The 25,637-nt window shown below is 45.0% G+C and overlaps 1 protein-coding gene across 3 annotated transcripts; it reads left to right on the top strand.

The window, feature by feature from the left end:
• Positions 1-1,984: 1,984 nt before the first annotated feature.
• LOC101075284 (carbohydrate sulfotransferase 15) lies at positions 1,985-25,533 on the top strand. Of its 3 annotated transcripts, none has more exons than XM_011617349.2 (8): positions 1,985-2,197; positions 16,618-17,223; positions 18,294-18,633; positions 20,273-20,416; positions 23,358-23,514; positions 23,891-24,047; positions 24,266-24,413; positions 25,046-25,533. In XM_011617349.2, the coding sequence occupies exons 2-8, from the start codon at positions 16,783-16,785 to the stop codon at positions 25,288-25,290; spliced, it is 1,632 nt and encodes a 543-aa protein (XP_011615651.1). In that variant the 5' UTR covers positions 1,985-2,197; positions 16,618-16,782; the 3' UTR covers positions 25,291-25,533. The 3 variants fall into 3 exon arrangements, with proteins under 3 accessions (XP_011615651.1, XP_029701773.1, XP_029701770.1); XM_029845913.1 differs by having other exon boundaries at positions 16,622-17,223; XM_029845910.1 differs by lacking the exon at positions 1,985-2,197 and adding an exon at positions 2,436-2,873.
• The last annotated feature ends 104 nt before the right edge of the window (positions 25,534-25,637 follow it).

Genomic DNA, 25,637 nt, shown 5'->3' on the forward strand with positions numbered 1-25,637 from the left:
TTTTCCCACTTATTTCCTCTGGGTTTTGTTGTGGGTCACCTCTGACAGCAGGAAGTGACAAACACACGCTCCGAATGACCTATGACACTGGCAGCCAGCCGCACCTCACCGCCGCCGGCGTCACCCAGAAGACCCAGAAGAGCGCCACGATCCATTTCGATCGAGATATCCTCAGGCGAGACACAAAGACCTGACATTGTGAGATGATGGGCTAGCTGTTTATACCGTTAGGCTGATGGAGCTCCAGCGGCAGTAATGAATATTGGACGCATGTGGAGAACAGCAACATTATGGGGCCCGCTATGGTTCTGGTGTCGCTCAAACGCGATAGCAGACTGTGTCTTTCCCAGATGAGCGTGCTCCGGCTAACTGAAATGAGCCGCCAGGTTCCTCTTCCTGCAGCTGCTAAATCATCCAAACACATCACGATGAATCAGCTCAACGTCTCATGGGGGGGAAGGGGTTGGTGTTCCTTCGCTACAGACACGCCGACAGATAAACGCACTCTGTGCTCTGTTCCAGGCTTTGGTCTGGTCTCATTTCAATCGTTGCTATTTAGCTTTGACCCAAACTGATTAAAATGGTGCAAAAGCAACCTTAAAAACGCAGACATAACCATAAATCCTCCTTTGTGTAATGGAACCAGTCACTCTGCAGCTCCCTCAACAGCTTCTGCCCCCTCCCCCAAATGCTCCTCACCCTTTGAGCAGCCCCTACACACACCCGGAGAAATGAGCATTGCTGCAATTCAATATGATCTCAGGCATTAATGAGTTTAGGTATTCTGTATTTGTTTTAGTAGCTACTTGAGAGTGAGTTGGTGTGGAGTTTAAAGGCTTTGCTGGAAAACAAAAAGGTCTATTTTCATATTTAAAAATGCAGCCACGTATTTTTTTGTTTGAGCATTTATGAGTGTTATTGCCTTTTTTTGAGTCCACGACGGCTTGTTTTGTCCTCTGTTTTAGTTTGAAGCAGCATTTGCACTCGGAGAAAAGCAACAGCTCATCTGGGAAAACCAAATTAAAAGAAACTTCAGGACTTCCTCTCTTTCTTCATAAGAACAAAGAGCAAATGCATTTCATGCATTTTGAGGTATTAAAACATGAATGCGAAGCGTGAAATAAGTGCAAATGCTCTCCGATTTTACGAAAAGGAGCTCTAATGATGGAGTTCAGGGACTATAGAAATAGGTGGAAAAAAGGCTTAATGGTCATTGCCTTCAGCATTGGTGATGATGATGATGATGATGATGATGATGATGACGAAGGAGCTTTTTCTGGGTTATTAGCCGATGATAAATACAGCACATAGTTCATAGGATTTACCAAAAACTTACAACTTATTTATCTGGTAGTTCTGACAAATGTCTTAAACAAAGATAGAATTGTCTCCATCTTTGAGGCCTCGTGATTTTATTCACAATTTGAGACCTGCTGTTTTAGAGATGGGCAAAAAAGGTTTTCTTTGTAAAATCCAGCGATTTCAGGCTGCAGGCCGCAGACGGAGGAGCATTTTCAAGGGAAGCTTCTCATTGAGCTTGAAAGCTTGTGGAGAATGCTTTCAAAAAAGAGAAGCAACAGAAGCTGAGTCATTTTCCACGGTTGAGGTCTGTCACTATAAAGGCACTTTTAGAAAAAAAACATTTGCATGTTAGACTATAGGAGCTTCATGTACTTTATGCAATATATGAGATGGTGGAAGAAAAACTTTATTCAGGGGAAACGGACATCATAAAGTTCACTCTCATAGCCCCAAAATAGAAAAAAATAAAAATAAAAGAGAGACATTTTATGGTATAAATATCCATGTTAAATACGTGTTTTTCATTCATTTATTTGTTTAGCTTACAGAGAGGTATTTTTTTCTGTTTGCACAGAGATGAGGGAAACACTGCTACCTCGCTTCCGCCCCTTTATGTTCCCCTTTAACCCCAAGAGAGAGAGGAAGAGAGGGAGAGAGAGAGGGGGAGAGAGAGAGGGAGAGAGAGAGAGAGAGAGACTGCCTCACACCGGTGATGAGAGAAAGAAGCTGTCAGCGCAGACTCCACAACTCCTTCACATGTCTCCAGCAGTGGAATAAAACATTCGGATTTAAGCCTGTGATCATCTCGGAATGGAAATACGGACTCGGACATTGACAAGTTGTCTGGTCCAAAGGTTCGAGTGAGCAGCTGCGCGCCTCGGGGCGAGAACTCATGGTAGGTTCGGGATTTTATTCACGCTAAAAATATAAATATATACGTATATAATATATATATATATTTGCACGTCTTGCAATTCCCGTGTCTGCATTTATTGCCGCCGCCGTCGTTGAAGTTCCAGGTCCTCCTGCTTCAGAAACCCAAAAGTTTGTTTGCGCCCTGAAACGAAAGCGGAGACGTCGCCGATATAACGAGCTCCATTCAGCGGTGTCCGCCCGGAGAATGAATCGGCTCACTATCTCAACTCATGAGTTGCCTCAGTTTTTATAAAAGAGCTGCTGTTTTGTGGAGGCTTGTAAAAATAACCGTGTGATCAATCGGCTTCTGTTGGATAACGTCACACCTCTGAGCAGCCGTGGGTGAGACGCGTTGTTCGGCCGTAAGAACCAAAACAAAGAGGCTCGCTGCTGACCAATGAGAGCGGAGGGAACCCCCCGGGGGGAGGCTGAGCGGTCATCTCTTCCCTTTGTCCTACCTGAGGCACCGAACGGACCCTCGGGAATGTTGGACTGCCGTGCGTAACGGAGAGAAGAGAGGCGGACTGCGCTTTGGTGACCGTTCCCCAAGTGTTCGCGTATCCCCCATCTAATGTTCCCTTTAACGCACCCGAAGACACACTGTCGTGCCACAGCGATCCGGATTCACACGTGGGCTGATGCCTGTGCTTTAATGGGTAAGACACGCACCCCAGGGCGCATCGCTCTAACCACCCACCACTTCCGCGCACTACTTCATGTTGAGCGCGTTTGCGCGGAGTTGGACGTCTTTTAATCAGCCGAGCTCTTAAAGAAAAACAACGCGAGGACGTCAGTCGAGAGAGAAAGGGGGGGTAATGAAATACACAGATGCTGATCATCATTGGACAAACTTTGTTAAGGCTCGTGTGTGACTCTACATTTTACTGTTATTCCAGTGCGTCTGCATAAACCGCAACACGGGTCTATTTTCAAGCAGCTAACAAAGACAACAGCATATTCTGTGTGTTTTCTGCACAGCTGAAAATGAAATAAAGGCATGGAAGCTCCTCCATGTTGGCATTCTATATAAACTAACATCAAATGGAGTATTTTATATGCAGTCAAACATCTTTTTTTCTGACTAACTGACTACTTTAACTGAAAGGTCAGTTTTTTTTTCTACGTCCAACTGTCCAAGAGAAAAGGTTAAAATAGCTCCTCAATGAAACCTTTCCAAAGAGCTAATATCAAGGTGTGCATCCTGTCGGCAGAGTGCTTTTACAAGGTGACGCAGCGTGGCAGGGAGGTGGCCAACGCAAGCGTGGGGGAAATTCTGTGCCTGGCTGGAACATATGATTATAGCGTGAGTAGGATGGATGGTTAGAATGATTTAAAAAGCCTCAACAGGGTGCCCGTGGCCCCTAGCAGGCACTCTGTTTCGTTGGCGCTCGTTTCGTCTCCTAGTTTGGCGTTGCGACTAACACGGTTTGATGAATTGCTGTTCCTGATGAGCTGGGGTGTAATATTTCTGGCTGATTGTTGTTGATCCCACTGTAGCATTAGCCACTCTCTCTGTTGCGGGTTGTTTAAGTATTCATCTGAAAGGACTTAAAGTGCATAAACAATAAATCATGCTGCCACAAGCTATCTAATCTGCATGTGAAAGAGGGCCTCTGCGCACAGAAGTAACAATGAATGAACTTATTTGCATCGCTTATGACAACAAAGATGTTGGGGAGTTTCTTCAATGGCGTGTTAGCGTATGCAGCTCGAGGATCTTCAGCCCTTTCATCAGATATTCGGCAACAGTGCGTCCCTGTCGGCTGGACTGCAATAAACGCGGAGAGGGAACCTCTGTTGTGGAGCTCTTTGGTGATTTCTCAAGGGAAACCAATTGAAATGGCTGAGAGGATCTCATTGGAGCTGGATTTGAGCGTCCTTTTTAAAGGCACTTCATCATGCAAACTGCAGTGTTTGGCAGAGAAAATGCACCAGAGTCTTGCCCTTTTCAGTCTCATAGATTTAAGGTGATCAGATGCCGGCAGTGATAAACACACCCTGTTTAGTGAAGAGTGCAACCCTGAAGATTAAACTGAGGCTTCCTCCAAACAGTTTATCTCTACAAGCATCTTTTTTCTTTCTTTGCACTCTGAATCATGCGTGGCAGAGCAGCGTTTACTAGCTCAGGCGCTCAGTAAATTTACGTGCATGGTTTTATCGAGCCGTGCTTAAAATTAGAGTTTTGGCATCCCGCCAGAATTCATTTCTGTCCCAGTTAACTGAAAAAAAACTGAAAACGTGGTCCTCGTCAGCACTGGGTGGCGACATGCAATATGTGGCGACATGCAATGAAATATTCCCTGTGAATTCTCGGCGCTGTCCCGCATCTCACTGGCCAAAATGGAGACTGGCGTGCCTGTGAATCAAACATCCAAAAAGAGATAGTTGTTGGTAAATTCTGCGGAAAGTAGGAGGTCGTAAACCATCAGTGCTCTATTCATCCGACTGAACTAGCTCAGACGATGATTGTTCGGAATGGGCCGACCTGCTGCCAACTTCTTTTTACTCCAGTTTGTCTTTTGTTCAAACGCACGCTTGTCTGGGTCATTTTGCCCCGGAGAGGGGAAGACGGACGGCCCCTTTGCGCCAGCGCCTGGTCTGAAACACTTCTGACCGCTCCTTTAGATACCGCCGTTCCTCCATTTTTCCAGCGGCTCGCAGATTTCTGGCGCCGCTCTGATAACTGTGACACCTTTTCTCCCCCTCGCTGGGACACATCAGATTTTTGCCAGCTCAGAGCCTGAAGCAGCTCTCTGTGTTTCCCAAACGGAGCGTTTGACCTTTATTTTAAGGGTTTTTTGATTTGCTGCAGGAAGCTCGGTGTCGAGTGGGCATCAGGGGCTGCTGTGCACAGCTCGATGGGCTTCCTAAGGGGCACCAACTGACTAAGAGTAAGAAGCTGGTATGAGAAACTGAGAATTAACATGTCATCTAAAATGTTGCACTTTGAATGAATGAATAATTTTAAGAAACAACTATTTGTTATTAATGTTTTTTTTTAGATAATTACCATATTCAATGCTGCACAGTGAGAGGCTTGATTAATGGACAAATCCAGCTCATTAGCATGCAGTCCCAGTTCAACGTCAACAAAAACAAACTGTCAGATGCCATTTTGCTCGGTGCGCGTGGAAAAGTTAGCAGTCCTCGGCTATTCAGCAGTCTATCAAAAGGCGTCGGCTCTTTAAGATGCCATCTTTAGCTGCACGGCTGTCACCACCTGCTCTTTGATGCATTAATGTTTTTCTGAGCTTGCAGGTTCAGCTTCTTTTTTTTCTTCACTCTATCCCGCTACTTTCCAGCTGCGCGTAAATGCGAGCGGAGGTCTTTAAAAACGCTGCACGCAGGGGCCAAGTGATGGATGGATCCTCCAATGAAGTCCGGTGTTCTTGTCTTCTTGGGACCGAATTTATGGGTTTGCGGGAGAGCAACAACACCAGAAGGAAGGTGTTGTTACCCATTTGTTACCCAGATTGACGGGTTTCCTCTGATTTGGCTAACAAGCTGTCAAACATTAATCTATATTAGCTCTTAAATGGTTTCTGCAGACATGTTTTTTTCTCCCCGTCTTATGAGCTTTATAAAAAGGAGCTGGGGAACAGCTTGCCTGCTTTCTTGTTTTATAGTTACGCTCATTGCTGCCGAGTTTAACTCCAGTTAACTCGTTATCCTGAAGTACTTGGGGCGTTCACAAGTCAGACGCCTCTCTTTTAAAAGTGTCCCCAAGACAAATATGCTGCAGCAGCTCCCACCTGGAACCCAGCATGCCGGAACGGATGATGCAGGATGGTCATTTACATATGTGTCACCAGCATAAGGTTGCATACTAATGTGGACATGATGCTGGAACATCGTTTTACACCGGGCTGGGGGGTTTGGAGGCCGCCTCTTATATTAATGATGCGTATGAAACTGCTGGCTTTTGTTTTCCTCAACATCTGTCTGCGGTCGTGCTCTGGAAATGGATAAAATGAAAATTCCCCCACATCTATGAATGATATCACTTGTGCATGAAACACTGTGTGGTCACAATTGAAATCTTTGTTTCTTCCCTTATCACCATCAAATATGCTGCCACTGATCTCACTCAGGCCTTGTCTGTGACTGTTGCTATTGTGATGCCAGTAGATTATCACCAAGTGTTACTGGGCACGTCTCATCAGCGCGTGTGTACAGGGAGCGGAATGATGCACAGCAAAAAGTTCTTTATTTACTCAGGACTGTTAACGGCAACAACTTTTGAAATCATTCCTGTTTACTCAATTTTTCCGTGTGATGCAGCTGGATTTATGTCTTAGTGTTGATTGGAAATCCACCAGTGGACCTTGGTTGACCAAAGTCAGCTTCTCTTCTCCTTTCAGACCAGTAAACTCCAAAGCTTCCTGCCGTTTCCCTGCACGTCAGGTCCAGTTCAAAAGGTTAACATTGAGCTCCATTTACCAGACAGCCTCGAAATGTCCTGCAGGGGTGCCAGACGCACCGGAGGGGCTGCCGGAAGACGCGCCCTCCGACCCGGCTCGGTTATTTTCCTCGCTGCGGCCATCAGTTTGTGGGATTATCCCTGCCAGGTTAATTTGGAGCCGGAGTTTCGTATCTGTGCCGGCAGCTGCTGCCAGGATGAATCAGAGGAGCTTTTACACTCGGTCAGAAGCGTTGCTGTAGCTGTTGCAACTCTCTCCCTGTTTCCATTTATCAGGACATGGCCAGGCAGGTCGAGGTGTGATTAAACCCCGTTTTTTTTGCCCTCCTTACCCTCCTCTTCCAGAGCGCACCAAAGAGGACCGATGCATTATCCTGATTTATGCTAAACCTCACACACGCTGCAGCTTCGGCGAACACGTTGCCTCCCTCGGAATATAAGATGCCATCCAATTAAAGCTCCATATTTAACGGAGGCCTCTTTCTGCTCACCCTTAATTTGGAGCGTTAACCTGCTGGGCTATCTGTTAAGCCGGAAGAGTTTGTCCAAGCCTTCATTATCTATGGCTTGCATGCATAATGCAGCAACGTGCACCGTCTTATAAGTGTCAAACCGTCAGGTCAAGTTAATATTATGGATCCAGTGGGATACCCTCACGGAGCCTCCCTAAAACTCCCAATCCGTGCCCACTCCTAAACGGCAGCTCATTTAGGCTGCAAACTGAGCTATATCCTCGGTTTTTGTTAATTCACACATTTTTCTTGGCAGCCAGAGGCTAACGCTCAATCCGTGCACATATCTGGCAGAATCCTTGATTCACTGGGAGATAAAACTCAGACTGATAACGAGGTGTGAAACGCTGCAGTACAGGATTAGTCCATGTCTCCCCGAGAACCTAAAGAAAACAAGGAATTATATGATGAAACTGGAAGCTGCTTGGAAAATAGCGCCAGTGGGATTCTCCGCAAGAAGAGCTAATTTGAAGTGACAGACTTTCCCGAGTGAGTATTCTCAGGATGAAGATGGTACCTTCCTGGGCACCTTAAATGATATAAAAAAGCAGATTTATCTTCTTTTTTAACCCAAAATACTGTATCCTCCAGACAGTTTTCCCTCTAGATTTCCATGCTGATCCTAAAAGATCATTCAGATCGTACCCTTGACGTCGGTAAGGTTCTGTGCTTTTATAAACCTGTGTAAAACATCAAAAGACTAAGGTGTTCAGGAGAATTGGATGATTCGATAGTAAGATTTTGAATCTTTGCACGTTCCTCCGCTCACTTTTCTCTCTGTTCTCCACCGTTTCAGTCGTTTTCGGGCTTGTTTTTGTCTCTGTGTAACACGTTTAACCAGCGGCCGTTGTGTCCACGCATAAAGGGATCAATAAAAGCAATCAGAATGACTCAACAGAGTAGAACATGTGCCCATTTCTACCTCTTTGATCACTCCCTGGTGGAGGACTATTTAGAGTTTGCAAACTCTGGTTGGTTTCTTCTTTGATAGCTGCCTGTTGTTTATGAAGAAACGTCTGTGTCCATCTTGAATCATTATCGGCTTTCTGGACCACCGCGGGGAAGATGTCATATATGGATCGCAGCTTTGTAGTGACAGAAATCGTCTGCCAAATAGCCTTGATAAAAGTTGCTGTTCTCGACCTTCACCGTCTCCAGTGTCCGAGTTGCTTCGCATGACGTTTTGTAAAGGCGCTGCAGCGGCTTCTTGCTAGTTTTTCCTTGATCTTTCTTTGGTACAGTTCATCTGTGACTATTTAAAATATGGAGGGCATCAGTTTTGGGCTGTTATTGACGTTTTTTTTTTTTTGCTCTGATTGAATACCGCAACTTCTACTAATTAGCTTAGCTCATGTGGCCATAATAAATGATTACCGTTAGGATGCTTTCATCTGAAGTCTTTCCATAAACTTTCCAACAAATTCTAGTTTTAAAATTAAACATCTACTGCAGGGTGCGCCGCCAAAACCACATTCATTTTCTTCTCTGGGAATATTTGAAGCGTGAAAGTAAAATGTTAGATTTACCACGAGCCATCTGTGTGTAGCTCAGGAGAAGGTACCTGTTGGTATGGCAACAGGAAAACAAGACAAAAAGACCTACGCTACCAACAATCCTAACGTGTTCAAAGCTAAATGGAGGCGATCCAGCACCAGTACAACTTCCAATTTGTCGGGTAAGAAAAGGACGGCCATTTAAAAAAAAAAAAATCTGCAGGTAATAGAATTAAAGAGAGTTTCTTGGCAGCTGTTCAACAACCTGACATGATGCCAGACTGTCAAATGTATAATTTACATTTGTCCTTCAAATACGAACGTGTAGAAAACCAGAACCAGAACATTGCTGGAAGGAGTCCAGTAAAATCTGATTTCAGAGCCTTTTATGCTCCGCTGTGGGTTCACTGGCATTCCACTGGAAACTGTAAACACTCCCATTGGATTAATTACCAACCGTTTCCCCCCAGGTCTGTCCTGCTTCTGCAAAAAAAGGAAGATTAACAGTTCTGAACTTTGGTCCGCATGTAGGGAACCTGCCTGTCAGCTCGTGTAAAAAGAATGAGAGGGTGAGCGGGAGCGGGAGCAGGTGCCGGGGGAGCGGTGAACACATGAAAAGGCGACCTTCGGAAGAGCGAGGTCAGGGGAAGTAAATGGAAGTGGCATCGCACTCGCCTTTTAGCTGCGGTCGTTCCTGCTTGGAAAGCAATTCTGTTACTGGCGAGGGCGGAAAATGGTGTCGATCGTCATCGCTGCTGACATCATTGTCCTTTTAAAAATGCCAAAAGGCTAAATGTGGAAAATTAATCTGCAATGAGGAGATTATTGTCAGAAGGGGGAAACGAATATCTGACAGTAGCTGGACAAAAAAACAGAGACACTCAGAATTAATGGCATTTACCAGGATCTAAAGTTTGACGCCGGAGCAGCTCAGAGCTGAAGCAAGTTCTCGCTTTCGAATAATTCGCTGGAGTTTAGAGGGCGAACCTGCTGAAATCTGTCTCCTTCAGAAGTTTCAAATCTGCCCACGACTCAGTCCCTCATCAGGGATGGTTCCCCATTATTGGTTTTTGTCCTAACGCGCGCTCTTTTGTGAGCAGAATCAATCATTTAAACGGTCGGCGTTGTGTTTTTTTTTCCTTTCCCCCGCAGTTTTTCTAGTTTTTAATAATCATCAGCGGCAGCGGAGGGACGCTCCCGCTGAAATTAAAAAGATGAATAAAAGATAAGTGCGAGGAAAGTGCTGAACCGGGACTCTGCGGGGACTCCTGAATGAGCACGAGTTATGAATCCGGGGCAGGGGCCACGCTTTTTTCTTCTCCAAAGCCCGTTTGGCCCTTTCACCCAGAGGTTCCTCAGTTGGGGTCATGGTCAGGTCCCTCCTGGGGGGGAGGGGGAGACTGTGGAGATTAGATTCTGATCAACTGTGTGTGATCTGTGGGAATGTGACGGCTGACTTCTCCCCTGGGTAATCGGGGCTAATACGATGAGAGAGTCTTTGAGCCGCTGTGAATACTGACCTTCTCTTCCTCGCTCGCGCTACATGGCCATGATGTAAATAATTAGATTGGGCCCCAAAGGAAGGAAGCGACATATTTCACAGGTCACGGGGCTCTCTCTCCCCGGCTCTGTTATCTATGGGCTTTTTGGCATATTGTAGGCGTGCAGCCAAGTGCAATCCTAGTTCCAGATTCTTTTCTGGTACTCCCTAGATATTGTAAGGATTAATTTCATGCATCGCCGGCGTGCTTTGGCTCTCACTTCATTTGCGACCACAAATGATGCTTTCCCCCTAAATTAATCTTGACGATTTAAATGGCTAAACCACATTTACGGGTTGATGCTTTTAGTTTCTAAGATGTTGGCTACTGTGCTGTGACTGTTTTGCAGCTGTTTTTTTTCAGATGTCCCTACACAGAGGCCATTTCTTGATTAAACAGTCGGACAGCGGACGTTCTGCTTGATTCTATTTTCATCTCCACTATTCGCCGTAACTCCCAAATTGAATCACAAAGCATCTCCGACTGCGGATAAATGCCGACTCATCTTAAACGAAGGAATCGTTTTTCACAGGCCGATAAAACAAGCAGCAACTGCTCCCGACTCGCATCCGACTCCTCCGCGCCTACGAGCCCAGTGACAAGTTTGTGCTGGATATCATATCGCAGTGCCTGATTTATAGCGACGGGATGAGGATGGACTGTCAGTAGATACTCGAGCTGAATACAAGCAGCGCCAATGAAGTGGCTGAAAGTGACCTTAAGAATATTCACCCACAAACACACAGAAGCAAAAGGCAACATCAAATTTGAGTTGTATAAAGAATGAATACTGCTTATACACAAAACTTATAATGGCAAATCTGTAAAAATCTGGTTAAAAAAAAAGTGGAATTGCTGCCTGGATTATGATTAGTCATTTTTCCCCCTTTCCAAACACAATTAAAAGCCTCTTTGGTGGCATTTAAGGGCAAAAAAATCACACGATAGGATTGCCAGGAGACAGAATTCATTTCTAGCCCACTCTTGCACAGATATAGTGAATAAGTAGATGTAAAAATTTTAATTTAAGTTTTTAGGATAACACAAATACTGAAACTTGCACCAGGTTTGTCCATTCTGGGCTACTGTAAAAAGCACGTTAGCCTTGTGTGGCTCGTGTCAGTAATTTGATAAATAAAACTACCGTTTGATTTAATCACCTAAGACTTCATTTAAACTTTATTAAGACATGGTCTTAATAATTTTTGTCTGCTTTGCTGAAATGCAAATACTTGCAATTATATGTAAGTAGGACACTCATTTGCAGCGTACGGGGAAAATCCCTCAGTCTTGATATAAAGGAGCCACTGTCATCATCTGAGGCTCCACCACACTTGTTGTGACCGTAAACTGAACTTGAACTTTTTTTTTGTGCAGCCTGGTGGAAAATAAGGCTCTGCCACAGCTCTGGCGCATCCTCTGACCACCGCTGTCACGCTCTTGTACAGCTACAGCGTTTCCTGTGTTTTTGATGGACGTGGACCAAAATCCACTTCCCATTCCTTGGAAATTTGAAAAAGAAGCAGATGGTTTCCTTACATGCGAGTGCGTCTATTCTTCTCCCATTTTGCCGTCAGCTCCTTGGTGGTTTCGGTAGAAAAAGCTATAAAAAGAAACTACTGGAGTCTGCAGACAGGACTGGCATCCTGCTGAAGCCATTAGCAGTTTATGCACTTCTCTGGAGTCTAGTTTGTTTGCGTTGGACGTTCTGTAACTGAAATGGAAATAATTTGATCGTCCCGTTGGACGAGCTTGTCCAGGAGTCCTTTATCCTGACAGATGGAGAGTTAAACCAGACTGTGAGTTGGACCCCGTTTAATTATTCTGTCTGTGGTGCTTTGGTTTATCCTGCTCACCTTCCTTCTAGGAAAGGTAAATATTGTCGTTCTTCATCACGTGGTGGGAAATGCGCGACTTACCCTCAGATTGTTCTTGCAGGGGAGCAGAAACCAGCGGAGAATTCTACTTTTGACTGTGGAGTGACAGTAAAAAGGCTTTCCACGGCCACTCCGTCAGTTATTGATGAGCATCTGTTTGGGGTCTTTTATCATTGTCTTTTTGATATAATAAACCTCTCTGGCTGATCTATTTTTCAGTGATACTGCACACTCGGTCATTTTAGCCCGCTCTGTTTGATTCCCCTCCATCGTTCATATCTGGCGTGTGCCGATTTCAACCTTTCAGAGTGTTTTTCATCCCCGCTTTACTAATGGATCCAACATATTTGGGATTATCTGCCTGTTGCGTGCGCTACCAGACGTTTGACCAGTCGCTCCATTAATCATGAAAAGATGCCGTGACAAGTGCGTCGACCTCTGTTGTCCTCTGAGAACAGACAAATACGCCCAGGCAAATTGCGAACTGCAGTTTCCTGCTTCGGTTTTCAAAGAAAGAATAAAAGAGAAACATTTATAACTCACATTACTGTTCTGCAGAGACTATGGGGACTTTGAATCCTCTTCAGATGATGATGATAGCATCACACCGTGGCTCTGAGGAGGTCTGCTGGGGCTTCTTTGGCAATTTCCTTTAATATGCAGCAGTGAGTTATCTGTCCTTTGAAAGACTGGCAGCTTTGAATCAAAAGAATATAAAAAGGGCATTTCATGGGTCTATTAAGAGGTCATGCAATTAATTTTCCACCAAAAAAGCAGAGAACAACGAAGAAGTAGGACAGCGTTCTCTGTGCACCGCAGAGCCCGCTTCCTCTGCCAGGTACAGTGATCGTTCATCACTCTGGTATGAGAACGCATGATTACTGGGGCTGCAACATGGCGTGTTTTTGTCATTTCTTTTGTCTGAGACCACAAGATATGCCCGTAATTAATGGCCAGTGCCCTAAATACAATCATTTATGCCCTGGAAAGCTGCAGTCGCATTTGGTCGCATCAGAAAGGCGACAAGAACATTACAAAAATGCGCAGTCCTGCTACGTGAAACATTTAATGCCTTATTATTGTTGTCTTCCCAAGCGCCCATCACCAGAAAATGCACATCATTAACAATACTTGAACAACACTGGTGCATTTGGAACGCCAGTGGGCGAAGTATGGCACTGTCACCTCTCAGGTGGGCAGAGAAAGACATGGAGAACTGTAGAATTGCACCTGATTTGTCTGTTTGAGAGAGGCCTCTCTGCCACTACCTCATTTAAGACGACTGCATCAGCATACAGATCATCAGCGTCTTTGCAGCTAATTATGGTTTTCAATGTGAGTTGTCTGTGCAGTTAATGAGTTTGAACTTATCACACAGGTGACGCATTTGGGCTCAGACAAGTTAATGCTGCCCTATTAAATACTTTAGTGTGAAACTGCTTCTAACAACTGATGGTAAATAATGTAGTTAGGGATAATAGATCAGTGCAACCTGTTCTGACCCCCCCACTCGACAGATTTTGAAGCGTTCTGTAAAAGGGATCGTTTCGGATTAAAATGCGAGAGATGCACCGAAAGCGTTGTTTTGTGACTTTTGTGGCAGGTTGTGCTGTGAGGACTCATGACTCCATGATGGGGGGGTGGGGGGGTGGTCAGGGAGCGATTTTTCTGGGGGAAAAAGCTGAGATCGAGAAGTTTTGCGGTGATGAAAAGTAGTCACTCACAAAAAGGAGAAATGTAAACACCAGGAACGTCTTGGAGATGGCGGTGGTTCATTCACTTTGTCCCAGTGTCCATAGCTCCAAGACATTTGTCACACAACAAAAGTTGCTCATCTCATGGGTCATCAGAGTGCAGCTCTGCTTTGGACACACCACCTAGTGGCCAAAGAGGGAACTTCACACAAACAACACATTTGGGAAGTGTTGGCTGAAATTGACAGCGGTGTGATCTAGTTGGCAACATTCTTGATTTTAGCAACAGTCTGTTGGCAACTGTGCTGAGAAGCAGAGGGTTCTCGGTTCAAGCCCCGGTGCGGACAAAAACATGGAAGGTTCTGGTTGTAGGGGAAGGTGCCAAACCCGCAAATTCTCATATAGGGCCATGTAATGAACTGGCAACTCATCCAGGGGTGGACCTGCCTTCGCCCATTGTGACCCCAAAAGGGAAAAAGCAGTTAAGAAGACAAAACGTTTTAATTTTTTTTTAGTCCTACATATTTGATGCTGTGATTGTGCACAGTGTCGTTCGTGTGACCTTTAGCAGGGGCCAGATCGTATCACTAGTAGAGAGAACCTCAGCAGCCTCATGCCTGATGGCTTCTTGATTCTACCAAACAGGAATGCAAGTTTACCTGCAATCCTAATGCGTAAGGGCTTAAACAAGTGAGCTGTGATGTTCCCACTAAAAAATAAATAATGAACGCTCACTTTTATTGCACATTTATCAGCCAAAAAAGGTAACCGATGCAACCTCGCGTCCTTTTTGTCCTCCCTCGACACATAAATCTCTTTTGTGTTAAACGGTCTCATAATGTTTGATGGACAGGAGCAACGTGTTTGCCTTATGAATCCAGCACATTTGTCAAGCTGCTGGAGCGGGCTGGCGTATCTGTGGAGACGCAGGTTCCCCCGGAGTGGAATTGTTGTTGGTTTCTTTTCATTTCGCCCTTTCAATCTTTCAAACTCTCCCCATTTTTGCCTTCTTCACACATCTTCGTTTGCACAAGAGCGATGTTGATTCAAGCCTCGATGAGGGATCTTTTAGGCACAACTAACACCTTTGCTCATCAATATTAAAATAGCTGCTCGTACAATCCTGGAAATACCAAAGGACCGTTCCATTAATTACACGACCCTAATTTGTACTACAAACAGTCCTTTCGGGAGTGAAGTAGCCAACAATTACCAGCTAATTTGGGCACTTTTTGCAGGTCTTTACTAATTTTCCATCATTTTCCACCCGTCCAGTACCTTTAGATCTAGTATTGTTGTAAAGTAAAGCTTCCCAGCTCATCAAATTTATATTCATTTGACATCAGATGAAACCGTTAAACTAACACCTATAAAGAGTCTCCAGAGCTCCCTCACAATATTTAATCAGCTTGTTGGTGGCTGGTATTATACAGCCAGCAGCTTACAAAGGGCCTTTGCAGTGACTCCTACATGCTCCTGACTGTGTATTTCCAACCCAGAGGAGTTGTATTTGATTAGACACGCATTTGCACTACAATTCTGGTGAATGTGGGTCAGAATACACCCTTTACCATCTTCAGAGGGGGTGGAGCAGAATCATAATTCACCTTTGATGCCCTTGGAAAGTCCGCAAGGCAAAAATAAAACACTTTGCCATCACGAAACATGCTCAAACAAGACAGCCCAGGTACCTGCATAACGGTGGATCTTGGCGGTTAGCGTGTTGCTAAGGGATATGTTTACAGGTTCAATTTCTGTACACAACACATCTGCCTGTGCTTTAAACCTCTTGTTCGGAGTCTTTGATCGAGCAGTGCCCCGATTTTCCTTCCATGGCTGCAAAAGTGGAACTTGTTATTCCTCCACCTGCCCTCTGGAGAGCCTGTAGCTTTGGAGGAAGGCCCAGCCGGGGTAAATGACGATTGCTTAAGCAGGTAGGAAGACGTTATCTGGCTGTCTTCTTATCAGCTCTGCTGCAGTTTCTACAGACATAGAGGGTGTGAGGTAGGGAGCAGACACTATTAGTTGCTGGGAGTAGCGCCAATGACTCACTTCCACCAGACTCCTTATCTCCTGCTGTATGCGGGCTGCTGCGTGCTGCAGGTAGAACACGAGCACCATGGTGGTGTTCATGCATTTTCAATGGCGATGTGTTGAAACATTACCAGGTAGCATCACCTACATTCCCACCTATTACCTGAAGAGCGTCCGAGACCCAAATAGCCGTTAACTTCCTGTCTTTTCGTTGCATTTTAGTTACCTTAATCTTGTTGTCTGCTGCAGGAGCATTATCATCGAAGGTCCCCAGGGTCCCTCACCCCCTCACACATCGGTCCTCCTTTTATCCGTAGGGCACCGTTGATGCGAGGAATACCATTTTCTAATAAGATAATCCCTTCGCTGGACCAGGCTGAGTATCTCTTATATTCTTGTCTCCCTCGGGAGAGTCTGACACACAGCCTAACAGCGTCTGGATTTAACTCGTGCTTATCGTTCCCTCCATACGGTGACTCCAATATGATGCATAGGAAGGGCTGGACTATGACATCAACATGAAGTGGAAAATTAGTTTATCCCTTTAATTCAATATTAGTCAGGCAAAGTTTGACCTTCAAGAAATTGTGACACTAAAGTTAGTGGCTATTTGAAGGACACAGTTTCGCTTCCTGATGTGACTCATTACTCAAGTGGATTCGTGTCACCGTTTATGAATTTTATCGAAATTTGAGTCATTTCCCAGCTTTAAGCGTGCACACTGACGCATGTATGAATGCAAGTCAGCACTTACGAAATATGCGAGAAGCAGGAAAATGCATGTGGCAACAACAGCTGAACGTATTTACCGTCTTTCTAATTTGACCAGGCAGCTGCCGGTGGACGACGGGATGTCAGCCGCTCCCTACCGCTCAGGATGGATGTATTCTGCAGGCCGTTCCTCTGTCCCCAACATTCCCATCTGACTGGCTACCACTCAGGAATCCTCCCTGTTCTCGAGCTGTGACACCTAGGACCTGAGGCGGTTGACACCATGACGCAAATGGACTACAAGTACAGCCTGCTGGGCTCTGTGGCGGATGACTACCGCAAAAGGCCCCTGCTTCTGCAGGTGGATGACACCCCCATGAACCTGTTTGCGGTCCTGGAAGTGAAACGGGAGCCTCCGCAGCGCTGGGGCGCCCTGTCAGGCTTCCGCAGGATCCGGATCTACAGCTTCCTGTTCGGGCTGGCCGTCATGTTTTTTATCACGGCTTCTTACATTCTGACAGGAGACAAGAAGGGCCTCCTCCTCACCCCGTCGCCGTACCACTTCAGCGTCCTGGTCAGCCCGGGACCTTTGACCTTCAACCTGTCCGTGGTAAAGGACGACGCTCATATCAGAGAGGTGGTCAGGTCCATCGCATCAAAGGTGGAGCTTGGCAGCAGCCGACACCTTCCGGACCTCAAAGCGCTGGTGAACAGCGAGCCACATGTGAGTAGCAAAACACAGCATCCTGCCCGCTTCTTTTTGATCTTCAGCCCGGGTGGTAGGTTTTCAGACGGTTCTGTGTTCGGGAAATATTCAAAAAAATGTTCAAATTTAGTGAAAGGCTCAGCGTTTTTAGAAAATCACTCAGTTGGTAGCATTTAAATGAAAGTGTACATTGTGATGATATCATAAAAGAAGCATTGACACAGGTGTTTGTGTCTAAACCGGTGCAAACCAGACCTGATCTCATTTACTGACAATCACAGACCTGTTTTGTGTGGGAATTCCAATTAAAATGGGAATGTGCGCCTTTTTGATGTCTCCATGTGGAGGAGTTCAGTGTCACTGCCTGATTTAATTTTTAATGATAAAACCGCCCTGAAAACCTTGTATTACACGCTAGATAAATGCATGCATTGCTCATTTACCCCCCTCCCATGAGGGCTTTAAGTCTCAAAGTCATCCAACACGTGGGCCCGCTGCCTTCCTCCTGGTGTCCATCTCACCTCAACACCTCTGCGCTTCAATTAATGGCTAATCCTAATGATAAAGGCTTGTGTCGGGGCTATTTGCAACATAACTAAATTCTTATTGAACCAGCTAATGAATTGGAGAACGTGGCCGCGGGACGATCGATGCAACGTCTGCGGATGGATCCGGCATTAATTATCCTTAAATTAGCTCTTTTTACAGGCAGCCGGTTAAAGGCTGCACTTCTCAACGCTCCATTTTGACTCTTTTTTTGCACTTCAACGTGTCCCGGTCAGTCTGAACTCTCAATTTTATATTCAAACGTGTGAATATGGAATTTATCGGTTGTGTTTCCAGGTTCAGGTTAAAGGTTTGGAAATCTTGTGATCAGAATCAAACTCGCCAGGCTCTATCTGCTCAGTGGTCAACCCCCCACCCCCCATGTCTGCATAAATACATACTAAATATTAATACCTCAGGCATGTTTGGGTTTATTTGAGCTGGATTCTGACAGGAATGTTATTTATGCTCCCTGCAGCCTGTTTGCATTACTTCTCTGCATATTTTTGGGCTCACACACATTTGTTTTCTTTGTCTTTTAGTTGTTTTCCGTCATCCCACGCAAATTCCTGACCGGCATCAAGAACCCCTGCTGGTACGAGGAATACTCTGGGAACGTCTCTTCAGATCCCTACAGGACAAACTTGTACGCACATTACTCGAAGCGCTTCCGCACGGTGTTCCAGCATCTGAGGAGCACTTTTCGAGAACACTTGATCCACCGAGATGGAAAAGCATACCGCATGCGGTGCCTTCCGTATTTTTATATCATCGGTCAACCAAAGTGTGGCACGACGGACCTGTACGACAGACTGAGGCTGCACCCTGATGTTAAATTCACCACTTTCAAAGAGCCACACTGGTGGACACGCAAGAGGTTTGGTGAGTAAAGAAAACAGTCATTTGCAGTTTTGGAAGCATAAAGAGGAACATTTGTCATTTAAAACGTGAGTCACAATCTAGTTTTGCTGTCATCACACCTCCGTCTTTAAACACCGACGCTGGAGCTGGCATAGCGACGGGGCTCATTAGCAGTTTGGCGGAGTGATGTCAGCCGAGCTTCGCTCCGCTGTGATCCGTGACACAGATTCATCACGTGGCAGCAGCCACTTGAAAAGAGCGCGCGCCATCTGAAGCTTCCCCGTGCGCTTTGAACCCACAGGCGTGGGTGTTTCCTGTACTCGAGTAGGAAATGTTAATGTTGCATTCGTCCCTCGTGACAAGCCCCCCCCCCCCGTGCACTCCTGCTTCCCTTTTTTTGCTCCGCTTTACAGCTCCGTTCCTCAAATCAACACAATGTTAAATCGTTAGAAAACAAACTACAAACTGATTTTTAGGAGCATGTTTATGGTTTTTCTGATGAAGTGTTCAGAATAGTTGGGCATTTTTGTTTAAACTGGGTCAGATTTGATCACTGTCTCAGTTCATCCTGGAGAAAAACCTGGATAATTGCAGACATCTGCGGCGTTCCACCATCAACTCCCAACACTCTGCAGATGGACTAAAATCCTGCACGAGATGTGCGACAAACTGGTGTTTTCGCAGCATTTACCTAATTTATGACATTAAAAACATCAACTCTCAAAAATAGCCCACATGTAGACTGTAAACTAAATATTCAAGAAGCTGTTTTTCCAAATTTGTCCTTTGGTTTTGCTCCCAAATGAAGGCACATCAACATTCGTAGCACCTTCTTCTTTTGTTTTCCTTCTGAGCGAAGCAACCATTAAGACTCATGAATAATGGAAACTCTTCGGCAGCTCAAGTGGGAGCGCGAGTCTGCGTGTGTCTCATTAATGCACATCTGCGTTTGTGGAGACGACAGCGGGGGAAAGATCCGCCGTGATTCGGCCGCCATTGCCAAACCAGAGATAGATTAGACTGCGATTTTACGCCAGTAATCTCATAACTCTTCACCAGCAGATGCGCGGTTATCTCATTGGAGCAGCGAACCGTTGAGAAATGTCCATTTTTGACTCTGGATGGGTTCTGTTCTTCTCACTGATGATGGAGACATCCTGTTTTGCTCCAGGCAATGTGTCTAAAAATTACTAAATGAGCTTAATGACTTTACATGGAGTTTTGGCGGAACACTTGTCGAGGGAAGCGAATCCAAGGTTGCAGGGTGTTTTTTTTTGAGCGAGCTAATTTGTTTCACCTTTCCTGCTTCCTTTATTTTTTCATTTGGCCCTCTTGCTCTGCCCTTTCTGGTCCACTTTAGTTTCCCCACAAAAAAATGGTTAAAAAGAGGCATTTTTGTGTTTGTCTCCGTTTATTCTTTATTCAGGGACGCAGGTAGCTTGTAAATAAGAGAAAAAGGTTATTCTGTCTTCAACAACCCATCAGAAGGATCTGACCAGTGCCAATGTCCTCATACGTAGCTGGATTTGGGTCATGAACTGAGGGCCGGGGTCAGGAACTGAGTGGAAATATTACCAACAAATATCGGCAGATCCATAGTGGCTCCTTCCAATAAATCAACATGCTGGAGGGGTATAACCGTCTCCTCCCTCTGCACCAGGTATTATCCGTCTGAGCGAGGGCTTTCACGATCGATACCCAGTGGAAGACTACCTGGATTTGTTCGATCAGGCCGCCTACCAGATCCAGGGCAACCTTAGCGCCAACGTCAGCGCCAGCCCGAGCCAGCCTAACGTCATCATAGGTAAGTGAACTCAGCACCGCCTGATGGGGTCATTTCCGGTCATGCCTCCCCCCGTGCCGCATCGCTTCAAATTCAAAGAAATTGTTTGGACGGATCTCGTGGTTTTGTTTCCTGCTTTACGTAATCTCTGCTGGCTTTAGGCCTCTTCCTGCTGCAGGTATCTGCGCTACGATCTCTCAAACGTCACCACCGGTAGTAGGTGGCCGCTTTTAGCTGAAGAGCAGCGCCTCCGACTCCCATGAATGATTGATTTTGCATAAAGGGCATTGACTTGGCGATAAAAAGAGATTGCGGCAGCTTAATAACTGCAGACAGTCACATAGGCACTTCACTGGAGTGCTATCCAAACAAACAGAACCCCCCCCCCAAAACAACTGTTGTTCTTTTCATGCCAAGAGAGCAACACTCGGCCCGGCAGGGTGGGGACGTCTCACCGGCTGTCCTTGATGTGCATATCCTGCTCCCAGCATCTTTATTTCCTTTTGGTTTTTTATCTTCTGTGGCGTCCCAAATGCAAGCTGAGAGAATAGACTGCAAAGAAAACCCGATTCAGGCGTTCAACAAAAGGCTTTTCATGCCGGACCGAGTTGTTGCATTGAGTGCAGCTTAGCGTGCCGCCCTGTTTTGTTTCCCCTCTTTAAATAAATGCACTAATCCTTGTAAGAGCTGGCGAGCGTGCCAAGAAGCTGCTCAGTATTCAGACCTTGCCCCGAGAGAACCCAGCAAGGTGCAGGTCTCTGGCCAGGATGTCGCCTTTTCTGCCTCTCCTCAGCCCTCAGGCCAACGCCGGAGGCCCGCTGGCCTGGCTCGCCCATTTGTTTGCCTTAATTCAGCCTCTCCACACGGAACACAACAAACACGGACCGATGGAAACAGAGACCCTTCAGGAAAGTCAAGCACCGTGAGTTCTGTTGCCATCACAGCACAGGTCCTGGTTATCATCCATGTCTCAGCGGAACGGAGGAGCATAAGACTGACTGTCTGTTCCCCTCAATTCACTCCCCAGATAAGATAATGAAGGCACACGCAGCCTAGAATATCATCCCTGACCACACTCCCAATCATTTTCTGCTCGCAGAAATGTCATCTTCCCACTTCTTGCGTGCGCCACACTAACAATTGTGCTCACAGCTGGAGACATAATTAATCTTGTTTTTGTAGACTTTGCAATGCGGCAGTCACCACGTACGCACTAGTTGAGACAAACGGGATACACGTTGGGAAACATATGTTTACGATGTTTGAAAAGGGAAGGAAATGAAAATAAATCCCAGCCTGCATTTGCATTTTTCCCGTGTAGAAATGTATTTTCCAGCCCCTAGTAGATGACACCTATGGTATGGAATATCACAGATTTCTCGTTATTTCTATAAATAATTGAATTCATCAATAATTTAAATATGCATGTTTTCCATTGCAGAAGGATAAATATAATATAATTGATATTTACTCTGAAAGAAATTTGTTTTATATAATAGAAAATACTCTATAATAAAAAACTGAAACTGAATGCTTTCAGACTTCTTACTTATAGACTCTGAAGCGACCTCTAGTGGTGGAAAATTCAAACGAGTTAAATTCAGTCATCAAAACTGTATTTTTACGACTACATGATCATATTTAAAAAAAAGTAAAAATAGAAATAGTTTTATGTGTTATTTCTAATTATCATTAATGATGGATTTTGACAACAAATAATTGACAAATACTTAATAAATCCAGTGAATAATGTCATATTTCTGACTTTGTATCAGTAATTCTATTTACAAGCACAAAAAAAAAAGAAGCAAAAAAAAAAAAAACACAGTTGTAGGTATTGGCTTTGTAAATTTTCCACTGCACAACTTTGGTAAAATCTGTTTGTGTCTTGTTTTGCATGATTTCAAATGGTGTCGGCTTGTTGCTGTCAGACGTGCTGACTGTGGGAACATACAGGGTCTCCAACGAGCCCTTAAACTCCTTCAGCCCTATATATTTTTCTGAGGCGTCATCGCTAATTCAGAAATCCAAGACCACCACGTGTCTTTTAGATCCCATCCCAACACACCTGTTGAAGGATGTTTTACCATTGATAGGCAGTTCTATCTTGGACCAGATCAATGGTTCTTTAGTGTCAGGTTATGTACCCCGGTCCTACAAGGTGGCCGTGATTAAGCTGTTGCTTAAAAAACCATCACTGGATCCTGATGTGTTAGCAAACTATAGGCCAATATCCAACCTTCCTTTTATCTCTAAAGTTCTAGAGAAGGTGGTGGTGACTCAGTTACTGGAGGACCTGCAGAGGAACAGCCTGTTTGAGATGTTTCAGTCAGGCTTTAGAGCTCATCACAGCACAGAAACAGCACTTCTTAAAGTTACTAATGATCTGCTTATAGCTTCAGATCATGGACTGGTTTCTATGCTGGTTCTGCTGGACCTCAGTGCTGCTTTTGATACAGTTGATCACAGCATCCTGTTACATAGACTGGAACATGTGATTGGGATTAAATGGACAGCACTAGACTGGTTTAGATCATATTTATCTGATAGATACCAGTTTGCTCATGTCCATGGTGTTCCCCCTTCATACAGTAGGGTTAGCCATGGAGTTCCACAAGGTTCTGTACTTGGACCAATCCTCTTCACCTTGTACATGCTTCCCTTAGCGAACATTATTCGGCAGCATGGGATAAATTATTGCTAATTCTGTAGTTCCAGTTATTATCATAGACAGACAAATGATCATACTTAGGGGGTCGTCTAATCATTAGGTTAACATCTTAGCTATGCTGTTATAGGCCAAGGCTGCCGGGGTTCTTCCCACTGTTGCTTGTCTGGGGTTAGACCCTGGGATTCTGGAAAGCGCCTTGAAACAGTTTTGATTGTAAAAGACGCTGTATAAATAAAGATTGATTGATTGATTGATTGATTGATTGATTGATTGATTGATTGATTGTTGCAGGGGAAGCCAGTGCCTCCACCATGTGGGACAACAATGCCTGGGTGTACTTTTATGACAACACCACAGAGGGAGAGCCTCCATTCCTCATCCAGGACTTTGTGCACGCCCTGCAGCCCCATGCCCGCTTCATCGTCATGCTCAGGGACCCTGTGGAAAGGTGGGGGGATCCATCGCTGTGATGCGATTGACTTTAACTTTATTCTTCAGATGAGGTTCCTGGGATTACTTTATCGGAGAATCTCTCTTTTCTTAAGAGACAGTGTCGACCTTTGAAAGGGTTTCCCATATTGGCATATGGGTAATTCAACATATCAGCATAATTCCCCACTTCCATCTGGGAAGGACAACTAATTCGGTGTGACTTGTCTCCGTTTTAATTAACATAGTGTTTGATAAACTTTTGAAAAGGTGCAAGTTCACAGACTCCTTCCATTTCATTGAATAAACATGAATTTTATTGGCTCCTGTCCTGTTTTCTGCTTTATAAAACCCATCTAGTGATGGTTTCAAGTTTGTCCGGTGATTTCTTGCAGGCTCTACTCCGACTACCTTTACTTTGGAATCTCAAATAAGTCCGCGGAGGATTTCCACGAGAAGGTGTCCGAGTCGCTGCAGCTGTTCGAGGGGTGCCTTACGGAGTACACGATGCGCTCCTGTGTGTACAACACCACTGTCAACAACGCCATGCCGGTGAGCGAACCCTCTTCTGCACTGGGTTACAAGCTGCTGGATCTGCTCTAAACCAGCGGTATCGAACCAGCAAACGCACCAGGATCCGATTCCTCTTATTACGCCGCTCTGCACATTTGCTACGATCTGACTTCCTGTTAGCACATTCACGCTCTGCCTCAGGTTTTATCCTGACAGCATCCCTTTCTTCGTTTCTTTCTTTCTTCTGTGTCCTCCAGGTCAGGTTGCAGGTGGGCTTGTACATCGTGTACCTGATGGACTGGCTGAGCGTGGTCAGCAGGGAGCAGCTTCTGGTCCTGAGGCTGGAAGACCATGCCACGAACAGGAAATACACCATGCACAGGGTCTTCGATTTCCTCGACCTCGGTGAGAAGCGACACATCTCGAAGCTTGGCTCAGCTCAGAATTATTCCCCCGGGTGGGTTCTGATCAATACACAGCAGATGACCAAAGACAACTGCAGCATTGTAATAAGGAACATCACATGCCGTAAATGATCCAGCTGTTATCACACAGCGAGAGGATTAAAATCAGCACCCTGATATAGAATTTAAGAATAAATGGGCACTTCCTGTTGCTCTGGTTTAATTTCTACAGCTGTCGATAGCTAAAAATGACTAGAAAAGATAATTGAACCTTCAGCAAATGTGAAAAGGCTCTTTTTCAGTCAAGGTTCCAAGAAATTGTTGCATCACAACCGTCTGCTGAGAAACCCTCATTAACTTCTACTGTAGCGTTCCACCCTGTGGTTTAATGACTCCAAACCTGAGACTCCCTGGAAGAGCTGCCAGCCTCAGTTTAGGTGCAATTGCCTCCCACCGTGTCGCAGCTTCTGCCCAAAGCATGCTTGATTTTCAGCATCTTTTCTGCTGTTTACAGTATATAAATATAAATATAGCTAAACAGCAGAAAAGATGCTGAAAATCAAGCATGCTATATATATTTATTTATTTATTTATTTATTTTTCCAAAACTAACAATGCGTCCTCGTCTTCCAGAGCCTCCGACAAAAGAAATTGAGGCAGAAATCACAGAAAGTCCAGCGTCAAACACCAGGAGGCCGGCAGACAAAAACCTGGGTCCCATGCTTCCCATCACTAAGGAGATCCTTGGAGATTTCTACAGGCCTTTCAATATAAAGCTGGCAAAAGTGCTGCGAAATGACTCTTTCATCTGGGACAATAACTCCAAACTCCAAAAGCCGCCGCCTCCTCCTTTTTTATCCAGTACAGAAAACCACTGATGTCTCAGCCAGTGAGTTTCATCTCTTACAAGTGCCCATGAAAATCAATGATTCTTTATTTATTTTTTAATTTATAAATGCAGATATGAATCAACAGTACAGAATAGCACAACAGAGCGTGTGTGTTTGTGTGTGTGTGTGTGTGTGAGTAAATGAGAGCGTGAAATGTTGGAAGTATGTATTTTTTTAATCACCGGATGATGTACAAAATTAAATAGTGAAATCTACGACATACAAGCAAAATTGTGTGTTGGTTTTTTTATTTAATCGATTGAAAATATTTGGTGGATGACAATGTTTTGCACAAGGCACAATTAGAATACATCATGTCCAGTTTATTTTAACGC

Source organism: Takifugu rubripes, chromosome 1 (genome assembly GCF_901000725.2).
Source record: "Takifugu rubripes chromosome 1, fTakRub1.2, whole genome shotgun sequence".
Lineage (NCBI taxonomy): Eukaryota > Metazoa > Chordata > Actinopteri > Tetraodontiformes > Tetraodontidae > Takifugu > Takifugu rubripes.

Excerpts from the sequence above, each read along its gene's own strand:
- LOC101075284 (XM_011617349.2), top strand. The coding sequence starts at position 16,783 with ATGACGCAAATGGACTACAAGTACAGCCTGCTGGGCTCTGTGGCGGAT. Across the intron at positions 18,634-20,272 it reads GTGGACACGCAAGAGGTTTG|GTATTATCCGTCTGAGCGAG; the intron begins GTGAGTAAAGAA and ends CCTCTGCACCAG. Across the intron at positions 23,515-23,890 it reads CTCAGGGACCCTGTGGAAAG|GCTCTACTCCGACTACCTTT; the intron begins GTGGGGGGATCC and ends GATTTCTTGCAG.